General features: G+C 55.5%; 1 protein-coding gene across 3 annotated transcripts in view; it reads right to left on the reverse strand.

The window, feature by feature from the left end:
• Positions 1–27,744, reverse strand: part of CTDP1 (CTD phosphatase subunit 1) — a 40,390-nt gene that overhangs the window by 8,681 nt on the left and 3,965 nt on the right. For 2 of the 3 annotated variants that reach the window (XM_081078275.1, XM_081078274.1), the window contains exons 2-11: positions 27,041–27,124; positions 26,277–26,370; positions 24,843–24,971; positions 22,977–23,127; positions 20,393–20,483; positions 18,400–18,566; positions 16,618–17,595; positions 16,205–16,346; positions 15,160–15,363; positions 8,796–8,955 (exon numbers count right to left, since the gene is read on the reverse strand). In XM_081078275.1, the coding sequence (XP_080934401.1) occupies positions 8,796–8,955; positions 15,160–15,363; positions 16,205–16,346; positions 16,618–17,595; positions 18,400–18,566; positions 20,393–20,483; positions 22,977–23,127; positions 24,843–24,971; positions 26,277–26,370; positions 27,041–27,081 (2,157 nt within the window). In that variant the 5' untranslated portion in view covers positions 27,082–27,124. The remainder of the gene's footprint in view (positions 1–8,795; positions 8,956–15,159; positions 15,364–16,204; positions 16,347–16,617; positions 17,596–18,399; positions 18,567–20,392; positions 20,484–22,976; positions 23,128–24,842; positions 24,972–26,276; positions 26,371–27,040; positions 27,125–27,744) is intronic. The other variant, XR_013995252.1, reaches the window with a different exon arrangement.

Below are 27,744 nucleotides of genomic sequence, written 5' to 3' on the forward strand. Positions count from 1 at the left end.
TTACGATGGAGAAACACTCTGACCGCCAAGTAATTACACCAAGTGGTGGCTTTATCCTCAGGTCATCATTTTCAATGCCACACAGCGTTACCGGCTCGCTCTTCAGCTAAAGGCAGCTGGTTAGCTCTGAGAAGTCACTGGCACATTTACTGAACTCATTTATTCTACTTTGATAAGCAAACCTATTAGAATCCCCTATTAAATCCTGTCTGGAATACTTATGGCCTGCGTCATGCCTTTCCAAGAGGAAAAAGGAATTTAAAAACCAGATATTGTAAATCTGAATGCCAAGTGCACAGTCTTGGCGGCTCAGAGGTCAGGACGCGCCCCCCTCAGCCCCATCAGTAATGTGCCCCCAACCAGAATGGGTGCCCTGGCCGCCAGCACCTGGCGTCTCGCAGACAGCTACCGCCCAGCGAGCTGTGCTGCCGCACTCAAGCCAGGGCTGCACCATGACCGTGGGCTCGTGCCGCCATCTGCCTCCCTCAGCCCACTTCACAAAACCTAAGTTTTAAATCTTAAGAAGAAACGTAAAACCAAGTATGTGAAGAGAAAAACAAAATTCACTTGTTACTGAGTTAAGTGCCGAATCTCCCAAACAGATGCTGCTGGATATTCTCACCATCTACCTAGAAGGTGCAGACCCACGGACAATCGGGGACACTCTGCGGTGACACAGGGCAGCTGAGAGAATCAGTGAGAAGACGTGGCAACAGCACAGGGCAGACCCAGCAGGGAGGGCGGGCTGGCCCTGCAGGTACCGCACCCCCCTCCAGGCCCCACTGCAGCCCCCGGTTCTCGCACTTTCCTCTTCCTGCCATTCCTTTACTTTATAGGAAGCTGTAGGAGAGGGGATCTGACATATGTGGGCAGAGTCCCTGCCAGCCTTGCAGACATTATTAATACGTTGTAATAAACACTGGTTGAAATTAGAGAGGGAAAAACCCTCAATCTCAGTGACTCTGGGATAACCGTGGGGGGGGGGGGAGACCGATATAAGCACAGACACAGGTGAACGTCCCGCCGTAGGGAGCTTCCTCACACAGGCCACCATCCCGATGCCAAGTACATGAATTGCAAGCTCCAGCCTCAGAATGGACTAGTACGCCTCCAACGACACCAGCTTTATGAAAGGCATCTGGACCCAACACAGATGTAGTTTTCTCCTTGGTCAGAAGAACAAACACCCTCGCCCTTCTCTCTAATATGCTGCACTCGGTTAATAAAACTGGAAGCGTCTGGATACATGGAAGTTACCTCCCTTGAGATGTGCAGACCAGGGAAGAGGCGGAGGTGAGCAGCCTGTGCGGTCTGCCCAAGTCCATCTAAGTCTTTAAAGCAAGCACGCCACCACCACCAAAGGCCTGCTCACAGGGCTGCCGTGGGCCTGGGAGGTGGCAGTGGGACGAGGCCCGCCCTCGCCCTCACCCTCGGCCCACGCTGGTCCTCAGAAGACAGCCTGGGAGGCCGGGTCTCAGCTAAGCTGTCCGCTCCTAGCAATTCCTTCCCGGAACTGCGGCTGCGGCCCCTGCTCATCTGCTGACCGACCTGGCAGCACCCACAGGGGCTGGCACTCTGGAAAATGACGAGTAAATTATGACACATGTCCCCATCCCGTTATCATCATATTAAAACATCCATAATATTAAAGTATCCTCTTTAGCCAACTTTCTCATAAAGGTCAGTGTGTGAATCACCCCAAGGCACTGAAGTTCGTGACAGTTACTTACACAAAGGAGTAGCCGCCTGTGTCCTAAGACACAACACAGGTTAAGACACAGAATTCTGCTTTTTGTGTTTTTTGGGGGGAGGGGGAGAATCACCCACAAACGCCTGAGTCTCACAACTCAATTAACTCCACGAACACCTGCCCAAACGGAAGCAGGCTAACAGAAGGGTCCCCTGGTAACTCACCTGGTGTCCCTGCCCCATCTCAGAGCTTGGTCACTGCCAGGGAAAGTGCCGACCTCACGCTGACAGTGAGGCCGCTCTGGCCACGCACACTGAGCCTGGTCAACCAAGGTGAAGGTCGGCGAGGACACAAACAACAAAGCTTTGCAAACACCGAGTGAAACACGCACAAGACACACAGGGTCAGACTCACAAGACCCACTGTGGCGTGAAGACTGGGTATGACCTTCTGTATGCACTCCTGACTTACCTGAAATGTTCCTCAGGGCCTTCTCCACTGTGGCACTTTCCCCAGAGCCTGCTCTGGTCCCCGGGGACGAAGGAGCCAAAAGGACTGACACAGAGTGCAGACCGCGTGACCCTGGTTTCACGAAATTCTGTAACTGGCCAACCAGTGTGGAGCAACAAGCAGCAGCCACGTTACGCCCCTCACCAGGTGTGAGAGGTCATCAGCCATCACTTCTTCAAGTGTTTTTCCTGCCCAACCTCTGTCCCCGCTTCTGGGGCTCCGATGACACCAGCGCAGAACTGCTGACCCCGGCCCGGTGCCCCCGAGGCTCACTTCTCCCCAACCTGTGTCCTCACTGAGCTGCAGTTTCGGTGCCATCTTCAAGGTCAGTGTGTCTCCTCATCCTCTCCATCCCACTGGCGTCCTCCCAGTGACCTTCAGAGTTTGCTTACCCGAGTGTCTCCAGTGTGCGTTCACGCCAAGGCTGCCCCACCTCGAGGGTTTGTCCGACAACCCCACGTCTGGGCTGACCTGGGGCAACTGCTGCCCTTCTCTTGGGAATCTGCCCGTTTCCTGTTTCTGACCATGGAGTAACGTCGTTCATATTATTAGCCCTGGACGTGTCGAATATCACATCCCATTAGAAACGGAGAACACGGCTTTTGTGCTTTAGTGTGTGACCAGCCTGGTTAGGTTACTATGGAAAGTTCTGTCCTGCCTTCTGTCCGTCCCACGCCCTTGGTTTCCACAGCAGGTCAGGTCTCACTGTCTGTGACTCATTTCTTTGGTTCTGTTTCACATCTGTGTGCTCGATGGTGAGCCTGGGGCTTGGGCCAGCCAGTACGCAGAACGAAGGGTGACAGAGCTAGTGTACAGGTCTGTGTGGCCCCGGGGCAGACAGACAGCAGAAATAAATGACAGGGTGCCCTCACCCTCTTCGCCCTCAAGCTCTGCTCCCCGGACCCTGTGTTTCAGGCACCTGCCCAGGGTGGCAGGACCGCTCCAAGAGCCGGGAGATAAAGAGAAACTCACCCCAAACAAATATGGGGGTCAGACCCAGACACAGGAGGAAAAATGCCAGGAAGCCCACTACCACTGGCTCTTCCCATGTACCCCAACGCCCCATGCGCGGACCCCTGGCGGAGTACTGCGGCTCCTGCTCTCTGAGGCTGGCCCCCACACGGCCCAACACAGCCTGCTCTGCTTCTGTTCCCCCCACACAACGGCGCGCTGTCCTTCCCCTGGTCAAGTCTCTTCTTAAAGAAGAGACTGGTTCTCTGAGTATGTAGGGCTGATGCCTCATGATCTGGTCCTAAGAGCAAACCTCATGTTTCATATGGAATTAAACCTTTCATCTTTAATTCCTACTTCTCGTAATTGCTACTCCAAAGTGGAACTTTTCTTCGATTTTAGAGCCTGTAACGCACACGTCCTACTACAAAAACTTCTCGTCTACCTCAGAAAATGACGCAAACAATCAAGTTCAAGTCTGTGGCCAGTTCAGGGTAAGTCGACAAAGAGAACGAGAAGGAACAAAAGAGGCATCCATTTCTAACGGACAGCCAATAAAAGAAGACACGGTGTGGCGGCCCATGGGCATGCACACGGGACACACGGGCATGTGTGCACACGTGCAAACAGACCAGAGAGGGCCCAGGCGGGGCAGGCACCTGCAGCCACACGGTGTGCTCCCTTGGAGCAGGGGACACGCTGAGGACAAACTGTAAGTGTGCCCGAGGGGAGGGCCGGGGGTGAGGGCGCACTGTGTGCACTTCGTTCCTCTCGCCCCTCAAATCCCCCCCTATTCAGCTCCCCGGGCCGGCCCTGCAGCCCTGAGCAGGTCCCCCGCCAGCTGCACCCTCCACAACACACACATCCTGCCCCCAAACCTGCTTTTCAGCCTTCGAGCAATCCCTGAGGCTCCTTCCCGTGCTTTTCTTGTGTGTAGGAGCCCCGTATGCTCACCCACCCCTGGGAAAGGATACCTCCAGAAAAGTCACACGTGGAATGGAAGACAGCTTTAATTCTCAGAGTGAGACTGGGGTGAAGGAGCGTGAGGGCCGCATTAACAATCGTCCTACCGCGTTTCCCTGAAAGCAAGACCCAGCCGGAAAATAACCCTCGCAGATTTCTCAGGATGACATCCCCTTAACATAAGCCCTAATGCGTTTTTTGGAGCAAAACTTAATATAAAACCTGGTCTTATTTTCAGGGAAACGCGATACGAACACAAACACACACCAGCATGGACACGTGACACCCCCAAAGCTGCTGGCTGAGCAGCTGCCAGAAGAACCTGGGTGGGGACAGTCCCAGAGAGCAGTTTCCAGGCTCTCGGCCTCACATGGAAAGGTGCTGGCTCGGGTAGTAGGTGGCCATCAGCTGTAATCAGATGGCCATCAGCTGTGGCTATTTGGTCATCAGCTGTTACCGGTTAGCCATTAGCTACTAATATAACTGCTGTGGCTACACCAGGCGGTTGGTTGTTTGGCAGAGACAAGTGGACGGCAGGTTGTGGATCCTGTGGCTCCTGCTTCCTGTGTCTCCAGCCCAGCCGCCAGCGGGACTATAGTGGTCTGACTCCCCTATCTGTGGCTCCGTGGGTGTGCCTTTTTTGCCTCACCATGTCCTGCGTTCTTGCGCAGGGAGCGGGAGCTGAGACCACGCATAACAACCTGCTTCATGTCAACGTTTATGGGCCGGTGGGACTGTGCTGCGGTGTTCAGAACAAAATCATGACAGGCAGAACCGGCCGCCATGCACCACAGACCCACCAGCAAGGCTGGAAAAGCAGCTCTGAAGAACCCCATGTACGCCGGCACCGGGGTGTGGGGTGACAGCCGCCAGCTGAAGTCACCCTCTGGGTCCCTGGCACCGCGAAACTGCCTGGAGTGCTGATAAAACAGCGAGAGCGAGTCCACAGGCAGACAACGGTGCAGGTGTTTTGTGGCCTCTCAGGGTCCCTCAGGACACTTCCTGACTTGCACCAAACGCCCTTTCACCCAACAGGTAGCAAATTTATGCCCCCCTTCCACTAACGACACTTGTTAACATGTGCAGACAGGAAATGAGGTCTGAGCTCTCTATGCTCACAGACACACTTACAAATGCAACCAAGTGTTGGAACTATGACAGTCCACAGTCACACAGGACAGCAGGATCCCATCCTGCTGGACAGACGGCTGCCACCGCGTGTGACATGTGTGCTGGGCAGTGCCCTCACCACTGCCGTCTGAGCCCTGCAAACACTGATGGCACTCCCAGGCTTGATGAAAAGCTGTTTCTGTATGAACTACAATATACAAAGTGTAACCAGTTGCACCAAACAGGTAATCACACTACATGTATATACTTTTATAATTCTTTGCAAAATGCAAACAGAGATCTGTCTCAGACCCTGGGTTTGCAATGCGGATCTAAAAAGCTGGCATGCCGCCTGGTGCACAAGGACAAGTATTTAATAAACACGCACTTGGGGAGCCATGGAAGTCCCAGAGCAATACCGTCACCTGTGAGATGTGCTGCCTGGGCGAGAGCAGCTGAGCTGCGTTTAAAGAGACAGCTTTGGCAGCAGAACAAAGGGGGGACGGACATGGTGGGGCCAGGGCTGCTGGGGGGCTGGAAGCGGTGTCTAGGCTAGGACACCCTGGGCCTGGAGACACCAGATGTGGTTTTGACCGTTTCCAGCAGGTGAGGACACAGTAAACCAATCTCCAGTCAACACTGGTCACAGCATATCTGAAGAGCCCCCTCTGGTGGATTAAAATACGACTACAACAGGCTTGGAGTCGCGGCACAGGTGAGCGCAGGGCCCTGGGACACAGCTCAGCTGAGCGAGCTCACACTTCACAATCGTATCTCCTGGGAGCTGCCAGTCACTGCAGTGAGTAAAGAGCACTGCCAGTCACTACGAAATCAGCCCAGGTGACCGGGGTAGATGTCACAATGCCTAGAGCTTAAGTATATTTGAAACACACGTTTTTAACAGTCCACTGAAGGAACTCCTGCAGAAGACTAGTCACTGGCTGATAAATCAAGCCTGAATGTGCCCGGAGCAGCCTACCTGAGTGAAGTCTCCAGTGGATGTACTATGGAAAGCAGAACGAAGCTGGGAAAGCAGTGATGGGATCTTTCAGGATTCTATCCTGAATCACCTCAGACACAAGAACCCGGACGTTCCAGCGGACACAACAGCTCTCTGACAATGGGTCCGTTTCCAAGAAACCTGGGGCTTGTCTCCCAGAACCTATTTCAACACTTCCTCCGAGTGTCACGCTTTCCTGTCCCCGCTCAGTGGCGAGCAGAACTGAGCCCGCCTGGACAGGCTGTGTTGTGACAGGCGAGTGGGGAGGACAGCTGACCTCTCTGCACTTTCCCTCTGTACAGCCCCCTTTCTGAACCTGCTCCTCGCATGAGCGCAGAGCTCCTCGTGGACTCAGGAAGTGGAAGGAGACTGCGCTTCCTCTCAAGGTCTCGCAGAGCAAGGGCTGCAAGACCAGCGGCACCGACGTAACGCGATGCAGACAGCGGTGCCGAGCTGCCCCAGGGCCACGTGTGTCTCCTCTGTCAGGCCGCAGCTGCGCTGTGCCGTGGCCTGAGGCTGGGGCGTCAGGAAGGGGCGACAAACCTGCCGTGCTCCCCCTCGCGGGGGCACACTGAGGGATGGGCTCCGACGAGGTGGGCCCAGAGGACTGGGAGAGCCAGCAGCTGCCCCCCTCATTGCCCCTGCAGCACGAGCAGCCAAGTGCCCCTTCAGTGATGCCAGGAGGCAGCCAGCCCAGAAGCGCCTCCAGCAGCCAGGGGCACGGGGCTAGTGTGCCTCAGTCAATTTTAAGGGAGAGCAAACGTCTCTTCTCTCAGCTTCTTGGGGCGTCTCCATGGGGATCCTGCCTTATGTCATGAAGCTGTGGGAATGGCAGCCAGGCCATCACTACACATCATGCCATACAGAAAAGGTGTGGACAACCCCCAGACCCCAGCAGCCCAGGAGGGGAGGGCCGGTTGGCTCCGCTAAGGCGGCACACACTGACCACAACCCCACTTCCTGGGTCACCCGCTGCCCACACACACGCGAGTAAATTCTCACTGGGACTCAAACAGAAGCCGAGTCTCCCAACACCCCCAGTCCCTCTCCCATTTGTAACACAACGGCCCCAAGTTCTCTGGGATGGAGCCCGAGATGGCTGTCGCCTTCAATTCCTCTTGTTCCCGAAAGCAGTAAAGTTTTAAGGCTAATTTTTATTTCTGTAAGAAAATTAGATTTCAGAGTGAGTGACATTTAACACTCTCATTTGACGTTAGGATTTCAGTCTCTCTGACAGGGAATAAACAAGAGCCCAAAATGTCTTCACTACCTGACAAACTGGACAGGGTGTCTGCACTGGTCACAGCAGAAAAGTCACCCCACAACGGATCTGGAGGACGGACGGCGGCCAGGAGGAGAGCAGTGAGGGCCCCAGGGGTCCTTCCTCCCAGGCCCTTCTGGGGGGGGGGCGTCCCCCAGAGGGGACCTCCTACCTAGGTCTGGACAGAGAGAAGACATTTTCATGAAATGGAAAGAGCTCACGTACTAACCAGCTAAGCATCTGTCAGGCCACCGGAGGAAGCCGGCTCATCCAAAAGCAGGGTTCAGCCATCACAAGACAAACTCGTCTGCTGCTAATCTGAGGTTCCGGTAACACTACACTGAATCCAGCCGTTGACACTTTAGTGCTGTTGTTGAAAATAAACCGAAACCCTGCCTTCCTCCTAAGCGCTCTCCCAACGAGAACCGAGTGCCTGTCTGCAGGCCCGTGTGCCGAATGGGTGCACACTGCGGCCGGTGGTCTGTCTCTAAGATGAAGGAGAGGCGCTCCCGTCTCAGCCAGGAGCCTGGTAGGGCCCAAGCACTGCTCTGTTGACTTTCTCTGCATCAGCCCTTCAATCAGCAGCCACCCAAGAATGACAGCGTACTAACAATCTACAAACCAAGGGGCCTGGCCTATGACAGGAAGTGGGGGCGTAAGGGCTGGGGGGTGCTGGGACACAGGGCACACGGGGCTGAGGACAGGCTGGGGTGAGAACTTCTGTTGTTTTAAAGGGGAGCCAGGAGACAGACAACAAGACTACCCAATTCTCTGTAGTCAGTCTGGGTCCTGAGGGAAGCACCCACTGTATTTAATCTAATTCAAAGTGGATGCAGGCCCCACTGTCGTTATCCCATCAAGCACCGGAAAACAACCCCACGTACGCTGCCTACGACAGCGGTGCGCGGCCGTGAGACCACGGGAAACCACGCTGTCATTGTGTGTTTAAACTCCATGCTCTCCCGAGCCGGTGGGCACCGGATGGCCACCCTGCACGGCCAGCTGCTAGGCAGCATCCCTGAGCCCCGCCTGTGTGACGCCAGGAGCACCCCCTTTTAATGACAACCCCAGACGCTGTCAGGCACCCTTGGGGTAAGGCAGGGAGTGGGAGGGGCGGGGAGGGCCCGGCCGAGAGTCACAATGCTGACTTAATGCCAAATGTGGCGCCACCCTGACACGTCGCTTGATACTGTTGTCAGTCTCTTTTAATAGAAACGAAAGTGCTAGTTCCAAACACGCAGGCGCCATGAGCATGTTCAGGCCTGTTGGTGCGACGCTGAGGGCACCGGCCCTGCGGCCGAGGGGCTCACCTCTTTGTCCATACTCTCTAAATCCTCCTTACACAGAGTGTACAGCGGCAGTGTCTCTGACATGCTGGGCTGTCGCTTTCTTCTAGAAGGACCAGGCTGCTCTCCATCTGGGTTATCTGGCCACTCTTCACCAAACTGCTGCTGATGTGGCTGAACGGCTCTGAAATGAACATTTCAGGTCCCACATGAGGAAGGTCAGTTTGAATTCACCTTTCCAGCCCTGAATCAGACTCCTGACTCTTGGAACAGGCAAGCAAACACATGCACACAACCAGAGAATATCTTAGTTCCAGAAACACTGGGCTCGTCTGGTAGCTAACTCGGGTCTGCTGGCTGAGCCGGGCTGAGGGGCAGAGCATGCTGGTTTCCTTCTGTTCAAAGCCAACACCTGGTTGCTGTTGACAAACCAGCACCGTTCACAGACATCCGTGTGGCTTTGCTCGTTTTAGAACAAAGGGCGATGTGAAGAGAGATGAGGAAAAGTTTCCTAGAAGCTGGCAGGAAGGGTGATAGATCCTCAAAATCAGGTCGAGCAAGCCACACAATTAGAAAAACAGAACTGCATCTATACTATCCAGACTATAAAAACAAGAAACGTGATGGTGAATTTAAGGAACACACTAACCTGAGCGGAAGTTAGTGCCCTGTCCACGAAGGACGGGGCAGGCCATTCCAGGCTGTGTCCACTGTTTGGTCCCACTATGAAATAGGAACCTAACACGCCAAGCAGGAAAGACCCCGGGTGCTCGCACCCTAGAGCCAACTGCACTCACATCCCATTTGTCGATTTACATTAATTACAGTTCCATTTGAAACAGTTTCTTAAGGATCCCGGTATGCACAGTTTCACCTCAACCTGTCAGATCTCATCCACACACTTTCACGGATGTTACCACCATCGGAATTATAAGGACTCGTGCAAGCTGCTCGGTACAGTCTCCTCTGAGTGGCTGTTCCTGGAGTTGGCTCCTCTGTGGGGTAGGCAGCCGGGCCAGGAAACCTCTAGCCACACTGCTGTCACCCACCCACCACGAGCCGCCTCACTGAGACACTGACCGTGTCAAAATAAACTCGTATTTTGAAGGAAAATGAGGCGATTAAGTCTAAACCACAAAATTAAAAAGTAGCAATTGTATTAAGCTAACCATATATCTAATGAAAAATGAAAAACTAGCAAATACATTAAGCTAACCTATATCCAAATAAGGGAAGTTTTTTTTAACCTGGAAACATTAAGGACTACCTAAAAAGTATTGATCTCCGCTTAGTCACAAGTCAGACTACAGTGGACCCTTGAACAACACGGGTGGGAACTGCATGGGTGCGTCTGTATGTGAACTCTCTGTTTCTGATGTGCGGCTGGGAGGCCGCAGACGTGGGGGGCTGCACTGAGCTCGCCGCGCTATGTGGGGACTTGGGGACCTGCGGGGGGTTCTGGAACCCTCCCCCAGGAGCGCCCAGGGACAACTGAAGCTTTTGGGCAGCCAAGCTATATGTGGATGTTCAACTGCACAGGGGTTGGTGTCCCTAGTACCCACATTGCTCACGGGTCAGTGCCCTGAAGTGCTAACAGCTCCAGTGCCTCACTTTCCATTTTCCGGCGCGGATACAGGACACATTTCAGTTCAGACCCACTGACCGGGTGTTTGAAAATGAATATGGAAAAGCGACAAAAACAAATATATATATTTCCCCCATCAGAAGAGTGGTTTCCTAGTTCTAACAAAAACCCGAGACGTGAGGCCACGCATACCCGTCCTCGGAAGCTGCCCCGGAGGCCCTGGGAGCTCAGGCTGCATGGAGCCCGGTCTGCAGCCCGGCTCCAGTGACCACAGCTGGGCTGGCTCCACAGGCACGAGTGCTGGAAAAGGCACAACGCCCTTCGCCTTGTGAGACCCCGTGAATCGGTCACCAAGCCGAGGGTTCCCAAGACCCCTCAGGGCACCTGCAAGTCACCCCCTTAGCCCGCGCAGCGCCCGCAGAGCACCTACCACAGGAGGTGGGGCCACTGTCCCAGCCGCAGAGGTTCGCAAAGTGCAAACAAGCCACTCTTCTGTGTTTCTTTTTGATTTAGAAAAGTTACTTTTCATTTAAAAAGTGTTATTGTGTTAACATGTAACATTTCACTATTATTTAAAAAGGAGTGAATGAGTGTTTTAAAGATGTCTCACTTCTAATTTCTCACATCTTAAGTAGGACCTGTGCTCACTGTGCTTCTGGGGAGGAAATGCCTCCCCCCCATCCCTGGCAGAAGACAGGTCTCCCCTGAGACCCTGACAGACACACAGAGGGCTGGATGGTGGACAGAACACAGCCTGCCTGGGACTGCCTGTGCCATGAACGGCACAGCAGTGACCCTCTCTGGGTCCTTTTCGCTCAGACAGCCCAGGGCTGACCACCTGGAAACCCCACTTCCTCTATGCTGTGGAGACAAGAGAGACGTGGGATCGCACTACTCCCTCCCCCGGCAAAGGTAAAACATACGACAGCTCAACTGTCCCTGATTGTACCAGGAACGTAACCAAACCCATGCAGACACAAAGGCTCATGAAAAGACCCCCAGCCCCTGCACGGGCCATTTCCTGAGTCCTTGTGCTGTTGAGACGGTGGTGGTGGGGGTGGGTGGTATTAAGACAGATCCCCTTTTTCTTATATAAAATTGGCCATTTCATCAACTTTAAAAACAGAACTCTCAACAAGCTGTACAGACATTCATTAATTTAAGGAGAACGTACAGTTTCCTGGCTCTACCAGTGAGGCCTATGACAAAGGTTATTTTGGAAACAAGTCGTGGGTCTCCTCTGACGCGATGAACCAGACTACGAAACGTGCTGCTTCTGTTGCCCAGTTCATATGACACGCACGCCTTAATGAATTCTATGAACACCCTTTTGTGCGTCTACATGGGCTGGCAATAACATAAGAAAATTATTACTTTGGTGGAGATAACACTTCCCAGTTCAAAAAAGAAGAAAATGTCATCAGAAGTCAACTCATAAGAAACTAATGTCTAGCATGTTTCCCTTAGAAAAGACGGCAGAGGTAAAATACCTGTCTTTCTAGTATCACCTGAAACTGGATTACTGCTCTTCACATAAACGAGACACATTCCTGGACAAAAGTGTTGTGTTATACAAGCAAAAAGGAAGAGCTCAACTTTACTGAAGTTCAACTTATCGCCTGTAAGTCTGTCTGCAGATGATCCATGACTTCTCCTCACTTATCTCCGGAATCCCTAGCCCACTGCCCGGCATTTCAGCAAGGCTGCGTAACCCCCCCCCACTTTTGTATCCAATTGTTAAACATCCCCAACGCTTCAGACAACACGCCTTTGTTCTTTACACTTAAGGGAAACAAGTGAGTTTACTCCTGACAGTGTGAAGAGCAGACGCTCCCACTTAAGAATCACACAGGCCACCAAACGAAGGATCAAACAACCCAGAGGTAAGAGCTAAGGGACGTGTAGGCCGGTCATACCTGATTAGAAGCCACGAGGCCAGGAACGCCTCACTTTTCCACAGAAGTGAATTGCCAAAGAAACTACAGGCCTGCTGACAACAGCGTGTGACGACGAGCCTGCACACCTGCCCTCAGGTGTGCCCCTCCAGGGAACAGGGGCTTTGTGCCCCACCCCCGTCCCGGTAGGCGCAGCCCTCCCGAGAGCTGCAGCTGACAGGCTTCACCCGGTGCCTCACTTCAGCACACACCTGACATGCATCACACTTCCACCGACTCAAACTACACCCACTGCGGGATGTAGCTGCCAACATAACTGGGGGCACCTGTGCGAAAGGCAACACTGAGAAGGGGGCCTGGCTTCGTGTCCCTTCACTGCTGAATGTAATGCATCAGCGTTACTCTTGCCATAAGTCACCCTAATTAACCTCGGCAGTGACCATCTCAGTCAGGGTGGTCTCGGGAGGGCTGCCGAGATTAATTAGGGTAGAGTGCGCCCCTGAACATGGGCTGGACCAAAGCGGGTCCTGCTGGACGCCAATGTTCTGGTTCTGATCCGTGGTTGGGAGGCCGTGGACGGGGGCCCGATAGCGCACTGATCTCGTGACTGGGAGTGGGGACTTGAGCACCTGGATGTTGGTACCTGCGGGGGGTCCTGGAACCAACCCCCGTGGGTGACCAGGGACAACTTAGGTCTTTGGGGAGTCAAGCTATACATGGATTTTCGACTGTGCGGCAGGGGTCAGCACCCATAACTCCCCTGTTGCTCAAGGGTCACGTGTATTAACACTGAAAGGTTCAGTCCATCAAGGACAACTTCCTAAAAACTGGAACGCTCTCACCTCTGTGACTGTCATCATTCCTGTTACCCAACAAAAAACCCCCTGATTCATCCTGGGCCCCTCCCCGCTCTGGTCCCATGGCCCAGTGTCTACCCAGCTGGGGCTTTAGTCTCCCTCCTCACTCGGCACCGCCACCCCCATGGTGCCGTGAAGTCCCCACTGGGTCCAGGGGACTCTGCAAGGGCGCACACGGCACCTCACACCTGGCTGCTGAGGGGATCGGCCACCATGGCCACTGGGCTCTGGCTGGCCCATCACAACAGTGGCCCAATCGACATGGAGGTTCACCCCTTCTTGTTGTGAAAGTACAGGAGAAATCAGGACATTCAGAGGATATCTGAGTATCAGAGGATATCTCCTGAAGGACCCACTGTTCCCAAGCTGCTCCCCTCTCCCCCGCCATGTACACTGTTCCAAAGACTCTCCTGGCAAAGCCCCTTCTCAACCGCCTCTGGCCCCCAACCTTCAACATCCCTCCTGGGACCCACGAGGCCACGATGGGCAGGACCGCAGCACCCCACGTCCCAGGGCAAAGCCGAGCCGGGTGCCCAGAAGGGGCTCGAGACACACAGTCGAGTTGCACCCTGCACATATATCTCCCTGGGTCTACTTTCAAACAGAGGAAACTCAGAAACGATGACCTCACCACTTAAAGAGCATTGCAGCAATGAAAAGGAACCCACGCCACACTCTACTTGGGCGCAGATGAACACAGCCCATTCTGGAAAACTGGAGCCGATGCACATCAGGCTCAAGGAGCCCAAGGAAGAGGACGGACGACCAGGGGGAGGCCACCAGCCTCCGAAACTCTCGGGGACAGTGACAGCTATGGACCAAAGCCAAGTTTTTGCAGGGTAATTGGGACAAGTTGTTCTCAGATACCAAGGAAGCATTTCTGTCCTGACTGCACGACCTCCACAAACATGACGGTCAAGTCCATCACGTGCTTCGGCTGAACTTTCAACGACCTGGTTAGCTGCCACTTTGCCAAGAGCGACTGTCAGACACCCGCTATGCACAAGTTCCAAGCAAAGACTGCACCTAAAAAATATTCACCTGAACTAACAGGTCACCACCAAACTCTTAAACCCAGCCTTTGGGGGCAACTCCACGTCCACTCTGAGGGAACCCTGGCTTCTGTCAGGTTCTGAGGTGTCTCCATGGCTGGGGGAGGCCAGACAAGTGACTCCAGGTGTCACTGCCCATCCCTGAAGAGCACCCGGGTGGGGCCTGCCAGGAGAAGGGGGGGAGGAATGCCACCACCACCAGTGGGCTGCTCGCAGTGCGGGCGGTGCTCTCCAGACAGGAGCAGAGACATGAGTGGACGACCACAGGAATTTCCAACCAATGACCACTCTTCAGAAAACAAAACCTCCGAGGCCTCATTTAAATCTCAGACACGGTCCTGCGGTTGTTACAAAGTGCTGTATGAGAAGGATGTCCAGTCAACCCGGGAAGGGAAGGGGCACACGATGGCAGTCACGCCCCGCCTTCCCCTCCCTTCCGCTCCCTGGCCACAGGTCCCCTCCCTTCCGCTCCTCTCCCCATTCAGTGGGCCGAATCCACTTAGATTTCTCTCCTTTATATCCCTATTTACAAGGGGCCATTGCCACCAGCTCCCTTGTCTGGTCTGAGTGTGGAGTGGGTAGGATGGCCAGGGAGACCAGCTCCCTGCACAGGTAAAGAGGACCAGATAGTCAGGGATTAGGTCCAGCCTCTCCCAGGCCAGTGCTCTGCTGGGAGAACGTGGGCCTGTGTCAGAGCATGTGCCTTATCAGCAAAGGAAACCGCTCCTGGCGGGCAGCACTGAGCCCACGAGTGACATGTGCCCCCCTACACATCTGTAGGACATTTCACAGGACAGACCGTGGACTTGTGTGTTCCAGCTTCGGGACCCAAGACGGGACAGAAGAATATGGAGAAAGGCCTAATGCCTACGTGGGTCAGGTGTTTCCCCGAGATGGGAACCAGAGCCCTCAGCCAGGACTGGGCACACCCCTCACTGCACAGGACACGGTGAGGACGACCCTGCTACTCAGCAGCAGCCCAGGTGCGCATGCACGTACCTGAAAGAGGAGTGCTCCGCGTGGACCGGCAGGCAGCCGGGGGGCCCGGGGCCCGCAGAGCCCTTCCGGATGAGCTTGCCCGTGTTGGCATCGTAGATCCGGGCTTCGGGGCCAGGCTGGGCCCTGGGATGGACGGGCGTCGGGTGGAACAAGGTAGTGGGAAGTGCACCCTGCCTGTCGGGAAAAGCCATCGGGCCGTCCTCCCTGCAGTGAGAGCAGGGCCCGTAAGAAAGTGCTGGCACACAGGGTGCCCACTGCTCAAGCCCAGCAACTAAGGTCTCCCTCCACCCGAGCTGAGAGCCATGTGGATGAAGTCATGACATGGCTTCTTAAATCCTAGGGCACAAGCACTGGGCACGAAGTGACACCGACCGGCCCCATGCGCCAGGAGGAGCGCGTGCCCTGCCGAGAATGGTAGCGCAGAGCCTGCGTCTGCTGAGTCTGCTGCTGCGTCCATCTCAGACTCCCTCTGAACGCACGTTCACACCACCCAAGAAAAGGAAGTACATCCAAAGACTTTCTCAACACAAACAGGCCCTCCCATGTATTTCTCGCCTCTTTCCTGCACCCGCCACCTCTGAGTATTTACAACTGCACAGTGGCCACCCCCCAGCCCCTGGCTCTGGTCACCGTCCCCCTGGCACACGCCTCTATACAATGTTGTGCGGCTCACTACCCACAGCCGTAAAACAAACACACGCAAACCAGGACTTGCTGTTAAAAGCCATCCTGTGTAGAATAAACACCAGCTGATTTCTTTCCTAGGTGGTCATGGTCACGTATTTAAGATGGCCTGTGTGTGGGAAGCCTGGAGGAGTGGTGGCGGGGCGGCCAGGCACAGGTGGGCGGGCTGAGGGGAAGCGGCGCCCTGCGCCCCAGCCTCCCGTCCTTGCCTGCACACCAGGGACAATGATCCTGGCCTGCGAAACGCCGTGCATGCAGCTCCAAGCGGAGGCTGGCGGCTGAGGCAAGCTCTCCAGGACTCTGGCCTCTGACCGGCGTGCTTGCTCGGGAGAGGCCCCAGGGCACCTGCGGGCGCGCTCACCTCTGTGGCTTGCCGCAGTCATCGCTCAGCGGGAACAGCTGCTCGTCCACCTTTTCCCAGCGCTCCAGGCAGCTCCACAGCCAGTCGGGACTCACCACATGCGGTCGTCCGCACTCCTGGGCCTGGCGCACCTTCTCCGTGCCTGCAATGGAACAGCAGCTCTCAGCTCCATGCACTGCTGTGGATGGGACCCCGTACCTACAGTGTGACACGCACAGGACACCCCATGCGCATGTGGAGGCCCATAATTAGCAAGATACTCTCAACAGGTGAGCCCTCAGGAAGAGGCTCCTGAAACATGCTCGCTTTTCAGGAGTCAACGCGGATACTGTCCCAGGAGACCCCAGGGTTTCCCTGCCCCCCGCCCCACAGGCAGGACCCAGGCAGGCCCCAAAAGTGGGCCGGCCGCTTACCGGTGCGTGCCGCGATCAGGTGGGTGGCCCTGTCTGGGGCGTCAGGGTCCAGCACCAGCTGCGTGAGGACCTTCGCTCCGAGGGCCGTGGCGTGGTAGTGCTCCCGCGTCTTCTCCACCGGGAAGTTGGTGGGGTGCAGGCCGCTGAATATCACGGCCACATCTGCCAGCACCCTGCTCTTGAGCTCGGGGACGACCTTCCGGATGTCGGGGGCTTCCTGGGCCTCCCCACGCAGGTAGCGGTCGTACCTGGCGTAGTAGTCGGAGTGCACGCGGGCCAGGATTTCCTCCAGGTGGACTAGGTGGTCGTCAGCGTCTGCGTCCTCCTCCTCCTCCTCCTCCTCCACACTCTGGTCCAAAGACTCGCCCACCGTGATGCCCGACTGCTCGCTGTTCTGGGACTCGGTCTCGGCCTCCTTCCTGTCGGCACAGCTGCTCCCCAGCCCGCACAGGCCGTCCCGCTCACTGTCCTCCTGCGGATCCAGCTGGACGCCGGGAACGGGCTCTGAGGAGTGATTTGCCCCCACTGGCCTCTCCCCACCTGGGCCGGGGGGCCCGCCCTGCGGCACCACCTTCCCGGGGTCCCGAGCAGCCTGGGGCTTTTTCTGGCCTCTCTTCCCCCCGCTTTCGCCATCAGAGGGCCGACCCTCTGAGTCGCTGCTGCTCTCGCTATCACTGGACAACTCGAAGTCCAGGTCGCTGCCCACCGAGCTCAGAACTGGCCGCTTTTCTGCTGATGTCCGACCGTGTTGCCGCGCACACACTGTGGGCCCCCTACCATCGGCCAGAGGAACGCGGGCGGCAGGCCGGGCGGCCCTCTCCTCCGCCTGGCCAGGCGGCGGCCCATCCCCGTTGAGCTCCCTCGCGGGCTTGCTGAGGCCGTTGTTCTGCTCAACCCCGGCCACGTGCCTGCCTTCCTCTGGCTCCTTGGCAGAAGGGGCCTGCTCTGCAACGTCGGCACCTTTAAGAGGATGACCCCCTGCATGTGTACACGAGAGGAGAGGTTACTGTGGCTTCTCCAAAATGGGAAACCGCTGGCTAAAGTCCACGCAGGACGCACCACTACTGGCTCCGACCACACAGCATGGCGCAGGCGGAGAGTGTGGGTTCCTGGGCCACGCGTGCTCACTTTGCTTTGGTTCTTACAATACTCAAAGATGCACAAAGGCTCAGCCCACAGGCCACGCCCTCAGCCCCCACTTTCTGCTGGCCTAGACCTCTAGTTCTAGCTCAGTGGCTGCAGTAGTAATGGTGCGCCTTGAAGTATTTTATTTAAAAATTAAAGGCCACAAGAATCACTTTAAACCCAAACTTTAAGTTTTCTCCTGAGAGATGGGCTTCATGTTGCCCGATAGGTTCAACCACATCGCTGGGCTGGTCCTGCGGGTGCAGTGTCACCACCGACGGGCTGGGGCCACGACCCACAGGCCAGTGTCCTCTCTGCAAGGGATGCCACACGCGGCCACCTCCCAGGATCACACTTTATTTTAAGAACTGGGATGAAAAGGCAGTGTTCAGATGTACTAACTTAAGCAGATTTCTTTACCCCTTACTCCACTGGAAAAAACCGTTCAGGTCACACCATAAAAACAAGCCCAAACTGAGACCAAATAACATGCTTTTCAGTGTAACACAAATAAAGCCAACAACCTAACTACTGAAATATGAACAAACAGAAACAAAGTCGACCTTGAATTTAGAGCAGTCACAACAGAAACAAGAAAAGGAAACAGACAGGAAAGCAAACGCGACCTTCTCTGAGCACCAGAAGGGGGTCACCCACCTTTCTTTCTCGCCTGCAACTCCCGGGACCCAGGGGGAGCATTGACGTCCCCTGTGCCCTGGAAGTAGACGTATTTCTTCACGGTGATCAGATTGGGGGCAAACTTCCAGACATCTTCTCGATCATCGATAATGCAAACCATTGAATCTCCACAAGGAAAGAGATTTCTAGAAGTAAAAATGTATCAGAACTACTAGTACCATTTACAAGAAACAGGTAAAATAATGTTTTACATGTAACCAGTAGACAGGAGACTAATCAGAAACAGCTGCAGACGCTTGAAGGACTTTTGTCTAGCTCATATTTAAACTGTTTCCAGAGAAAGTAACATTTAAACAGTTACAGTCCTCTCCACTGATACTTCTTAAAGCAGGAGTCAGTACCCTTTCCTTAAAGGGCCAGAGAGTAAGGAATAGTGTGTGGGGGCCACACGCTGGTCCCAGCAAAGCAGCAGAGACAATACTAAATGGAGGGGTGTGGCCATGTCCCAGCACAGCTGTATTTACAAACCCAAGTTATGAAACTGCAACCAGAGTCCGCTGACACCTGCTCCCACAGGTGAGGGCTTCCAGGGCACAGCCTTGCTCAAACCTCAGCTGTTTGACATAAACAACCCGTTTCGTTTCGTGGAGTGTGCCTGCATGATGTCGATTTTCAAGTCCAAGAAGGTGACTCCTGTATCCCCCAAAGCCAGTAGGAGATAGGGCGAGTGGAAATGTTAGCAAGGGCCCAAAAAGTGACTGCTGGCTACAGGCATCCTGCTTGCTGCCCTCACGTGGTCCTGTCCACAGTCAGACTCTCACAGGCAGGCTGGCAGCACTCAAAATTCAGAAGGACGACTGCTTCTCGCCTGCCTTCCAGGACCGGGACATACACCCAGGAGAAATGCTCACCATTGCTCAGGTTCTCAAGCCGCTAATAAGAGGCTAAAGCTACCCAGAAGAAAACGTTCACGTGTGTCTCCCAAGTCTGTTTTCCAGAGGGAAGACATAAGGGAGCTAAGACAGAGCCTGTGGCTGCTGCTTTGCGGCCTGTCTCACTCCAGGAGGTACTGCCAGTGCTCGTCGCTGGTGCCAGGGTTCTCCAACATGCTCCTTTGGGGTGACTCTGCCCCTTGGGAAGTCACTGACATGCTCTCATGTTCCTTTGTCCTCCACCCTCTGCTCACTGACACTAACTAGCACACACGAGGTCTGTTTCTGAAACAACTACTTGCAGACTCTCCTTTCAGTCCCTACTCACTGGAACAGGTCTCAGTCTGTGTGGACACCCGGATCTGAACACGGAGTGTTAGATGAGGTGGTCGACACCAGCCAGGAGGCCACAGCTGTCACTATCCAGGATGGTTGGGAGTCACCACCCGGGACAACAGGTTCTACCGGATCCAGGGTCATAATGGGGCCCTGGCTTTCGGGGTAGAAATGGGGACTTCCTGACTCGGAGGGAGCAAAACGTTTCCGAGAATAGAAAGCAGCCTGTCGTGAGGGTGGCACAGCCCTGTCGCAAAGCGCAGACAGGAATGAAGCGTGGTGACAGGAGGCGTGGGCACGGCGAGCAGGCAGATGGGGACATGACCCGCACCTCCTAACCTGCAGGACCAACAGGAGGAAGCTCCGAGGAAATACAAACCCGCACGGCAACGCCAAGGCCAAAACACCTTCTTTAAACGCGTGACTCGATGCCCAGCCCGCCTTGCTCTCGGGGAAGCTCTGGGTGCTCTTCTGCCACCTTCGTCTCCTGCGTCCGTCCCCCAAGGCCTGCTCTCAGCCCCCGCCCCCCACACCGGTGCCCTCCTGGGCTCTGGCCTCGAGTTCCCCACTGTCTGGACACCCAGGGAGAAGCAGGAAGAAGGGGTCTGGTAAGAAGACGGCTGCGATGACAGTGGCGGCAGAAATGGAGAATAAACAGAATTGCTGCTCTGATGCTCAAAACCCAGCCTTTCCATTGAGAAGTGAACAGCAGGCACCAGGGATGAAAACAGCCGGGTACATACCTAAGGTTCCCAGTTTTGGAAAACGGGTCGATACATTCGTCCCTTGACAGTATTCGATGAGAAAAAAGCTTCTTCTCAGGGTCTAAAAAGCCTTTGGGAAAAAACAGGACAAAGGTCACGCATGCACGATCCACTGAGGCCTGGCCACACATGGCGAAGCCCGTCTCCTCAGGGCGTCACACACAGCATCCCACAGCGGCCGCACACTCTCCTCACTGAAAACCACCATCGCTATGTTTCCTTTCCTCTTATTTCACGGTGTTCACAACATGTTCACTGAATTTCACACAACCTGGAATTTTGTGAGGGACAGACGACGCGGGATGAACACAGCTCAGTCAGCCCCCAGGAAGCATAAACAGGTGACCAGGTCATTTCCACCCGCCACGCTACGGATGAGTGGTGGTCCCGAGGCGTTGTCTCCTGCACCCCCCGTTATTTCTACAGCAAAGGGGTGAGCTGACACCAGCAGCACCTTGAATCCCCTCTGCCAACACAGACCGGGTGTTCTGAAGAGCTTTTCAGGTTCCACACTAGTAGCACTGCCCATGCTGTCGTCATTGGGCACCATTTCTCTGACTGGCTCATCAGCTAAGCCCGGCCACACACAGCCTGCTGGACACCCTGAAGTCACAAACTCGACACGTAGCTCACTGTTCTCCACTGTCGGCCGAAACACACACACCACAGTCACACAAGCCCTTTGGGCACCTCGGCTCCCGCACGCTGCCTGCGTGTGCTACACTGTAGAGGTTAAATCCTTGGGCCCACTGAGTCATGAGCATCTCATTAACAGAAACGACTTGCTCTCGTAGAAATGTTGCAGCGTTTTTACTAGACAAAGAACATGTAAATTCCGTATGCACACTGAAGCCACTCGATGGTTAATCCTAAAACTCATTAATAGATTCACAGCGTCTCTACAATAAAATGAAAAGGCCAAACAAAAATATTTGTACCCTAACTATACTAAAAATGCACATTCTATGAAAACGGTGACTTGCAACTAAAAGTTGGTAAAAGAGGAAGCTACAGAAACCACCACTGTTAAAAAGAACGACCAGGTTATCAGATTGAAAGTCAGCCTCCGGTTGTCGGTTGTCGTCCGTGAACAACTGAATTGCCTGGATAACCTGCCGGTTCCTTCCAGCCACAACACTAGGGTCGTGGGTAGCCGCCAAACTCCATCTTCTCGAAGCCCAGGCTGTGGGACCCCTCGGGCCCAGCCCCAGCCCTCACTCAAAGCCACGCGGTGTCTGTGGGCGACGGGCTTCCTCCTGTGTCCTCGCAGGGTGTGAAATGTCATCAGGCTCACCAGCCCAGCCACACAGCAGCCGCAGGGCCCTCTGCTGAGCTGAGGGTTGCTGCACCCACCTCCACTGGGACACTGGCCTCCTTGTGGCGTCTTTGCATGTGTTGGAACGTGGGAATTCTAAGGTACAAGGCAGAGCTTGGAACGGAGAAGGCTCAGGCTGCCTGCGGGCCTCGCTGTCGAGGACCTCAGGACCAGGAGACAGTCCTGCAGACGCGCTGACCGGGATGCCCGCAGGCGCTTGCTGAAGCCGGTATTGTTCCTCTAGTGCCTTACGTGTTGACACCGAGAGATGCCAAGGGTCCACAGGGGAAGCCCCAAGTCCCCGAGGTCTGCACCTGAAGGACTGGACACACTCTTTTCACCTGGGGTGTGAGAATCCCAAAGTAGTCACATTCATCCAGTGTAATCCTGTCTCGCGGGCAGCCACACGCTCAAGGCAAATATGCTGAGTTTTGGTTACAAAATGAATTAACCTGAGTATGTCACTTTCGTGGTCGTGGTTAAAACTTCCCACGCAGGTACTAACAGGCAGTGTTAATGGGGGATGTGAAATCACGTCTCCATCAAAAACCAAAGACCAAGACCAGGCTGTAAGGACGACTGAATTTAACGACCAGTGTCTAACATTACGGAGCTGTGACCATGTTACACTGCAGGTACCAACATCCACCAATGGGTCAGAGGGGCTGGAGCCCAGCTGTCCCTAGCTGGTGACACACCCTAACTTTGTCCCCAGCGGGGCTGCCAATCGTGGGCTTCTGCCTCTATGCACCAGAAGAGCTGGGCTGGCACAGCCTCGGCGTCTGTGCCAGGACGACTGTCACGGTGCTTGTTTCCAAGGGAGAGAACGTTCTGCGTCTGCACCTGCAGTGTGAGTGTAACCAACAGAAACAGCGTGGCCCCAGGGCTGTTTCCTGACAACCCACACACACCATCTTCAGTAAGCATACACAGACAGTTTCCTTCCCACGTGGCTGTGGTCCTGACTGACTTCCAAACTGGCCTGCGGTGCTGCGTGGCCGGCCCATCTGGGCTGGCCCGTGGGGTCCCAGCAGAGCAGGGAGCCCCTCCTGTGCCCCCAGGAGACAAGGGGCTGAACCCGCAGACTTACTCAACGCTGCTGCCTAGCTGCCCCAGGAGGCCGGTTCTAAGTAAGGCTGGCACCGAGCTTCCTTCATCTTCAAGAAAAAGTCAAGGAAATGAGAACCAAACCAGTGTGAGTGTTTCAGGCCCAGCGCATGCTGGGCCCGGGTAGAGCCTCCCACTCACCTGCGATAGTGTGTGCGTAGAGCCGGCTCCCGAAGGTGAAGACGTGCAGCTCGTACAGCCTGGAGACCTTCTCCAGGAAGTCCCTGCAGTGTGGGCGCAGGCGCGTGTGCAGCATTGGCTCGCCTCGGCCCAGCTGGAAGTGGAGGACACCCTGCACAGAGCGAGTGCCGTCAGGGGAGGCCTGGGCGGCAGCACGCTCCAGTCAGCACCGGGGCCCATGGCGGGCAGCCCCACTTGGCACAAATGCTTTGTGCAGCTAAGCGATGGGCGTGAACTCGGCCTTCCCTGCTGTGGCCACTAGCAACGACAGCAGGGAACTAGCGATGACAACCACGTCCCCACCTATGGCAACTAAGCTAACTACTGGTTACTATGGGCGTCAGGAAAGGGCTATGAGGACATCAGCAGAGCCTCGTACTTCCTGTTTCATCCCCACTTCTGATCATAGACACAAAGGTGTGTCCCCAAGGATGTCATCCGCGTCAGTTTCTTCAAAAACTAGTGTCTGTCAACAGCAGAGCCGGTGGCTTTGGACAGACCGCAGTCATCTGCCAGGTAGCAGTGTCCCCCTCAGCTATCGATGAAAGGAAACTGGACGTCCCCCCCAGCCGAACTCACAGGCCATTTTCAGACAGTTTTCGTCACTTACACACACAGCCCAGAACCTGAAGCAGTAGCACCGCCTGCTGACGCATGAGCGACATGCACGTCGTTCCCTCCTTAGGAAGTTAAACTTGGATCCTTTTAATCCTGTTTATTAACTTTCTCAGTAAATATACTCTAAACAACTACCAACAAGGAAAGGCAAACAACCCCAGGCGTAGCTAATTTTTCACTCGCTCTGAATTAGTCAAAACTCTCATGACGAGGCTCTCGTCAAGTTGTATAAACAACCTTCTGCCCGCTCAACAGTTAAAACAGTCTGTGAACTGTGACATAAACACCCTTAAAAACACGCGCCCGGATCTGCAAAGTTAAGAATTAGGTGCACCTTCCTGAACCTGCCAGCAGCGCCCAGGCTTAGCCGTGGGTGTCGCTCCTTGAGAGTTGGGCGGAGCTGGCTCGTCACGCTGTCCCCAAGCCCAGGCCAGGAATGGGGCCAGTGGGTGGAGGTACAGTGAAGCCACCAGCAGGAGCTGAGGACTGGCCATGCAGACACGAGGACGCCCTCGCGTTCCAGACCACACAGGCTGAGACAGGCACGCTGCACCCAGTCCAACTGCCCTGTGAAGGGACTCAGCCCCACCCCCACCCCCCCAGGCACACCAGCACCCACGCTGCCTGTGAGCAGCGTCTCTCTCTGTGTGCTGTCCCAACCAGGGATGATGGGAGCTGCAGACGCCAAGACCCCGAGCTCCCACAGGAGCCCACAACCCGTCTAACAGCAAGGAAGTCCAGAGGTGATAAGCTCAGTGTTGCCGAGGCTCTACAGGTAATGACAGCTTAAGCTGGCACCAGCCTTTGGAGAGCCACCTGCATGGAGCCGGCATTAAAAGCCTTCTGGAAGGGCCAGAAATTCAACTTGTCGGGCTCCAAACTGCGGACTGAGTTGAAGGAGGGTTCCGTCCTCTGTGTTTCCCAGAGAACTCACGTGGCGGCGCCCAGCCTCTACCTGTAGCCCAGGTGCCCTCTGGCCTGTACTGGCCCAGGATTGCACACTCCTGAGGACAAGCCAACCTGCTCATCCCTCCCAACCCCCGACCGCCCTGCTTCGCTGTGCACGCTACTGCTGGCCCCTGGGCCTTCCCAGTGCCGAACCCTAGGCCCTGCTAAGTAACTAGCACGGCCAGGGCCGGGCCTGGCACAGCACGGGCGCGGAGGGCGCGGCGCCTGCTCTGGGCTGGGGGGGGCAGCCGCCACACTCACCCGGTTGGACATCTGCTGGCAGTGCTGCTCCGTGGTGTGGATCAGGGTCTGGTCCAAGTCGACCATGAGGACCAGCTTTCGGTTCCGATGCAGCCGGTGCTGGTCCTCCCTTCCGAGCAGCTCAGCTTGCTGAGGTTGGAAAGACAAAAGGACAGGCCACGACACACATACATCTGCATCCAAAACATACCTCGGTTTTACTGAGAAACAGGCGGAGGAAGCTCAGTGATGCTCTCCACCCCCCCCCACTGCTGTGCTGTGCAGGGCACGGGGCCACAGGCCCGCCCGCCCCAGGGCACTCTGCCTTGGGGTCCTAACCCCGCAGTGTAGTCCGGTACGTAAAGCAATGGAAAAGGGGGTGAAAGGCAGCTGACTGCGACACAGCAGCTCCATAGCAGTGAGCTGCAGGTTCCTGGAGCAGGACAGCCGGGAGACGCTGCTGGGCAGGCAGGGGCAGCCGGGGCGCCCTTCCAGGGAACGCCCGGCCCTCCCACTCTCAGCCGATACAAAGGCTCGGGAGCCTGCAGCCCGTGACGTCTCACTGAACTGTCATCACTCACTACTGTGAACAAACTCCTGGCCTGATGAGGTTGGATGGGAGAAGTCCACTGTCTGTTCCTGAGAGGGACCAAGGCCAACAGTTACCCTGTCACGGCAGGGGCTGTGGGGGAGGGGATACCGACTTCCTTTCTTATCCTCAAAATTCCTAGTTCTCTATCTTTAGCAAGTATTTACCTCTGTTTATAGTCCAGTAATTCAGAAAAATCAGAATCACATATTTGGTATTTCATCTTTCTCACAAAAAGTAGACACCTATGACTTAAAGGCACAACTCTAACAAAATGGTAACGCTGCAGGTGTATCACCGGCTTACAACAATGCACAGCTGAGACAGCTTTTGCCTCTGGGCTCTAGCCTCACTCTCCCCCACACCTAGGCCCCGACCTGTGCAAGCCGGCAAGGTCAGGGAGCCTCTGATGGCACTGCCCGGGGACTCCTGGCGCTCAGAAGCAGTGGGCACGCACGGGTAGGTGGAAGGCCAAGCCTATCCTCTGCTCAGCCACCGTCCGAGTCCCTGAGTCCCCATGCAGCGACAGCCCTCCCTGCGCCCACGTCCACGCCGCCAGCAGCAGCTCACGCGCCCCACAGCTGCCCATCCCTGCCCCCAGACCAGATCTGTTCTTCACAGACCACTGCTCATGGGGTCCCAGCCCATGTCTGTGTTGCTCCAGGGGCCAGGGCGGCAGGCACAGCACCCCATGGAGCACAGGCCGGGGGGACGCTGGGACAGGACAGGTACACACTCTGCACCAGCGCCGTCCCACCGGTGGTTACTTCAGAAGCAATGGCGACCACAGAGCGGGCATGTCCCCGCGCTCTGTACACTGCTTTCAGCGGGTGTTTCCCAGCCGCTCCGCCCAGTGGCGGACTCACCTCGGAGCTGACCATCAGCTCCGGGACGCTGTGCACCATGGACACGGTGGCTGTGGACAGTGGCACCTGCTGCTTCCCATTCTTGCTCTGCAACCTGCGGAGGCGAAAGGGCTGCTGAGCTCACCGCACACAGAAAGCACGGTCAGCGGGATCTGTGCTGGCATGTGCTGCTGCTGCCAGTGCAGAAGCTCACGCTGCTGGAAAGTGCTGCAAACAGAGGAAAACTGGTGAAAAAAGTCAAGTGCTGTCATGCTCAAAGCTCTTGTTGAAAACAAACGGATGGCCACACAGAAACGGCCTCTCGAACTTGACAACACAGAATAGTGCACAGAGCTCTGCATGTATCCCGTCGGGTGGCCACTTGCTGCGGGTGGGGTGCTGGCCCAGGGTGACACCGCGGGGCACCGGGGCTGACACGTACGTCCAGGCTGTCTTCACGGGGGCCGCTCCTGACACTAGGGAGGCGAGTCCGCTGGGCGGAGCGAGAAATCCATCTCAGCCTGCCAGCACTTTCCTCCCTTCGCTGGGGTGAGTGTCAGGCAGAAGTCAGTGCTTGCAGAACTTAGCGACTAAAGCCAGGCGGGCGGCCTCCCAGGCAGGCGAGCTGACCTAAGAATGGCTGGGTCTGGGGAAGGCTGTCTGCCACCTGCAATCACAGTCAGGTCCCCCTCTCGCCGTGTCCCTTAGCATCTCATGTCTCTGTCCCCACTGGTCACTCCTCAAACCCAGAGGCACCGTTTTCACTCCCGAGCTCTGGTACTTACTGGGTCAGGTCTTGGCCACACTCAGCGCACAGACCTTTCATAACAACAGGGTGGCTACATCCTTCCAGCCGCACCAGGACCGCTCTAGAAAGGGCATCAAAGAGTCACAAGTTAGGAAGAGCATGAAGCCTCTGGGCTGCTCACAGCACCCTAGGAAGAGCCCGTGTGTGGGGGTGAAGACCCCCGGCTTCTGTATCACTCCCCCGGCACCCTGCCTAACGTCAGGCAGGTCACAGCACCCCTCCAGGCCCCCATCTCTCTGGCTGCCAAGTGGACAAAGGGCTGCCTCACCTACAGCCCCGCCCGTAAAACACACCCCACTCCACACGGGTCAGCTGAGAGAACTGAGGAGGTCGTCAGAAGAGGAGATTTGGGAGTAACGGAATCCGTCTCAAATTCCAGATAAACAGTGTACATATAAAAATGGAAACTTAGTTCACACGCTAAGGAAAGACTTGGTATAACACCAACAGGTGATAAGTGACTATCTCCCCCCAGCCCCAGTCCAGGGAGACGCTATGATTCAATCTCAATTTTCCCGACAGAGTATCGTGAACGTTCAAGTTTTATAAACACAGAAATTATTGCTTTTTTTGTGCATTCGCATCAAAGCCTGGCCGCCTGGCAGCAGCCTGAGAAGGGGGCCGATCAGCGTGTGAACTGCTGGCTGGGCGATCCGAGCACCGTGAGTCAGCCCCCCAGTG

This window comes from Rhinolophus hipposideros, assembly GCF_964194185.1.
Source record: "Rhinolophus hipposideros genome assembly, chromosome: 17".
Taxonomy (NCBI): domain Eukaryota; kingdom Metazoa; phylum Chordata; class Mammalia; order Chiroptera; family Rhinolophidae; genus Rhinolophus; species Rhinolophus hipposideros.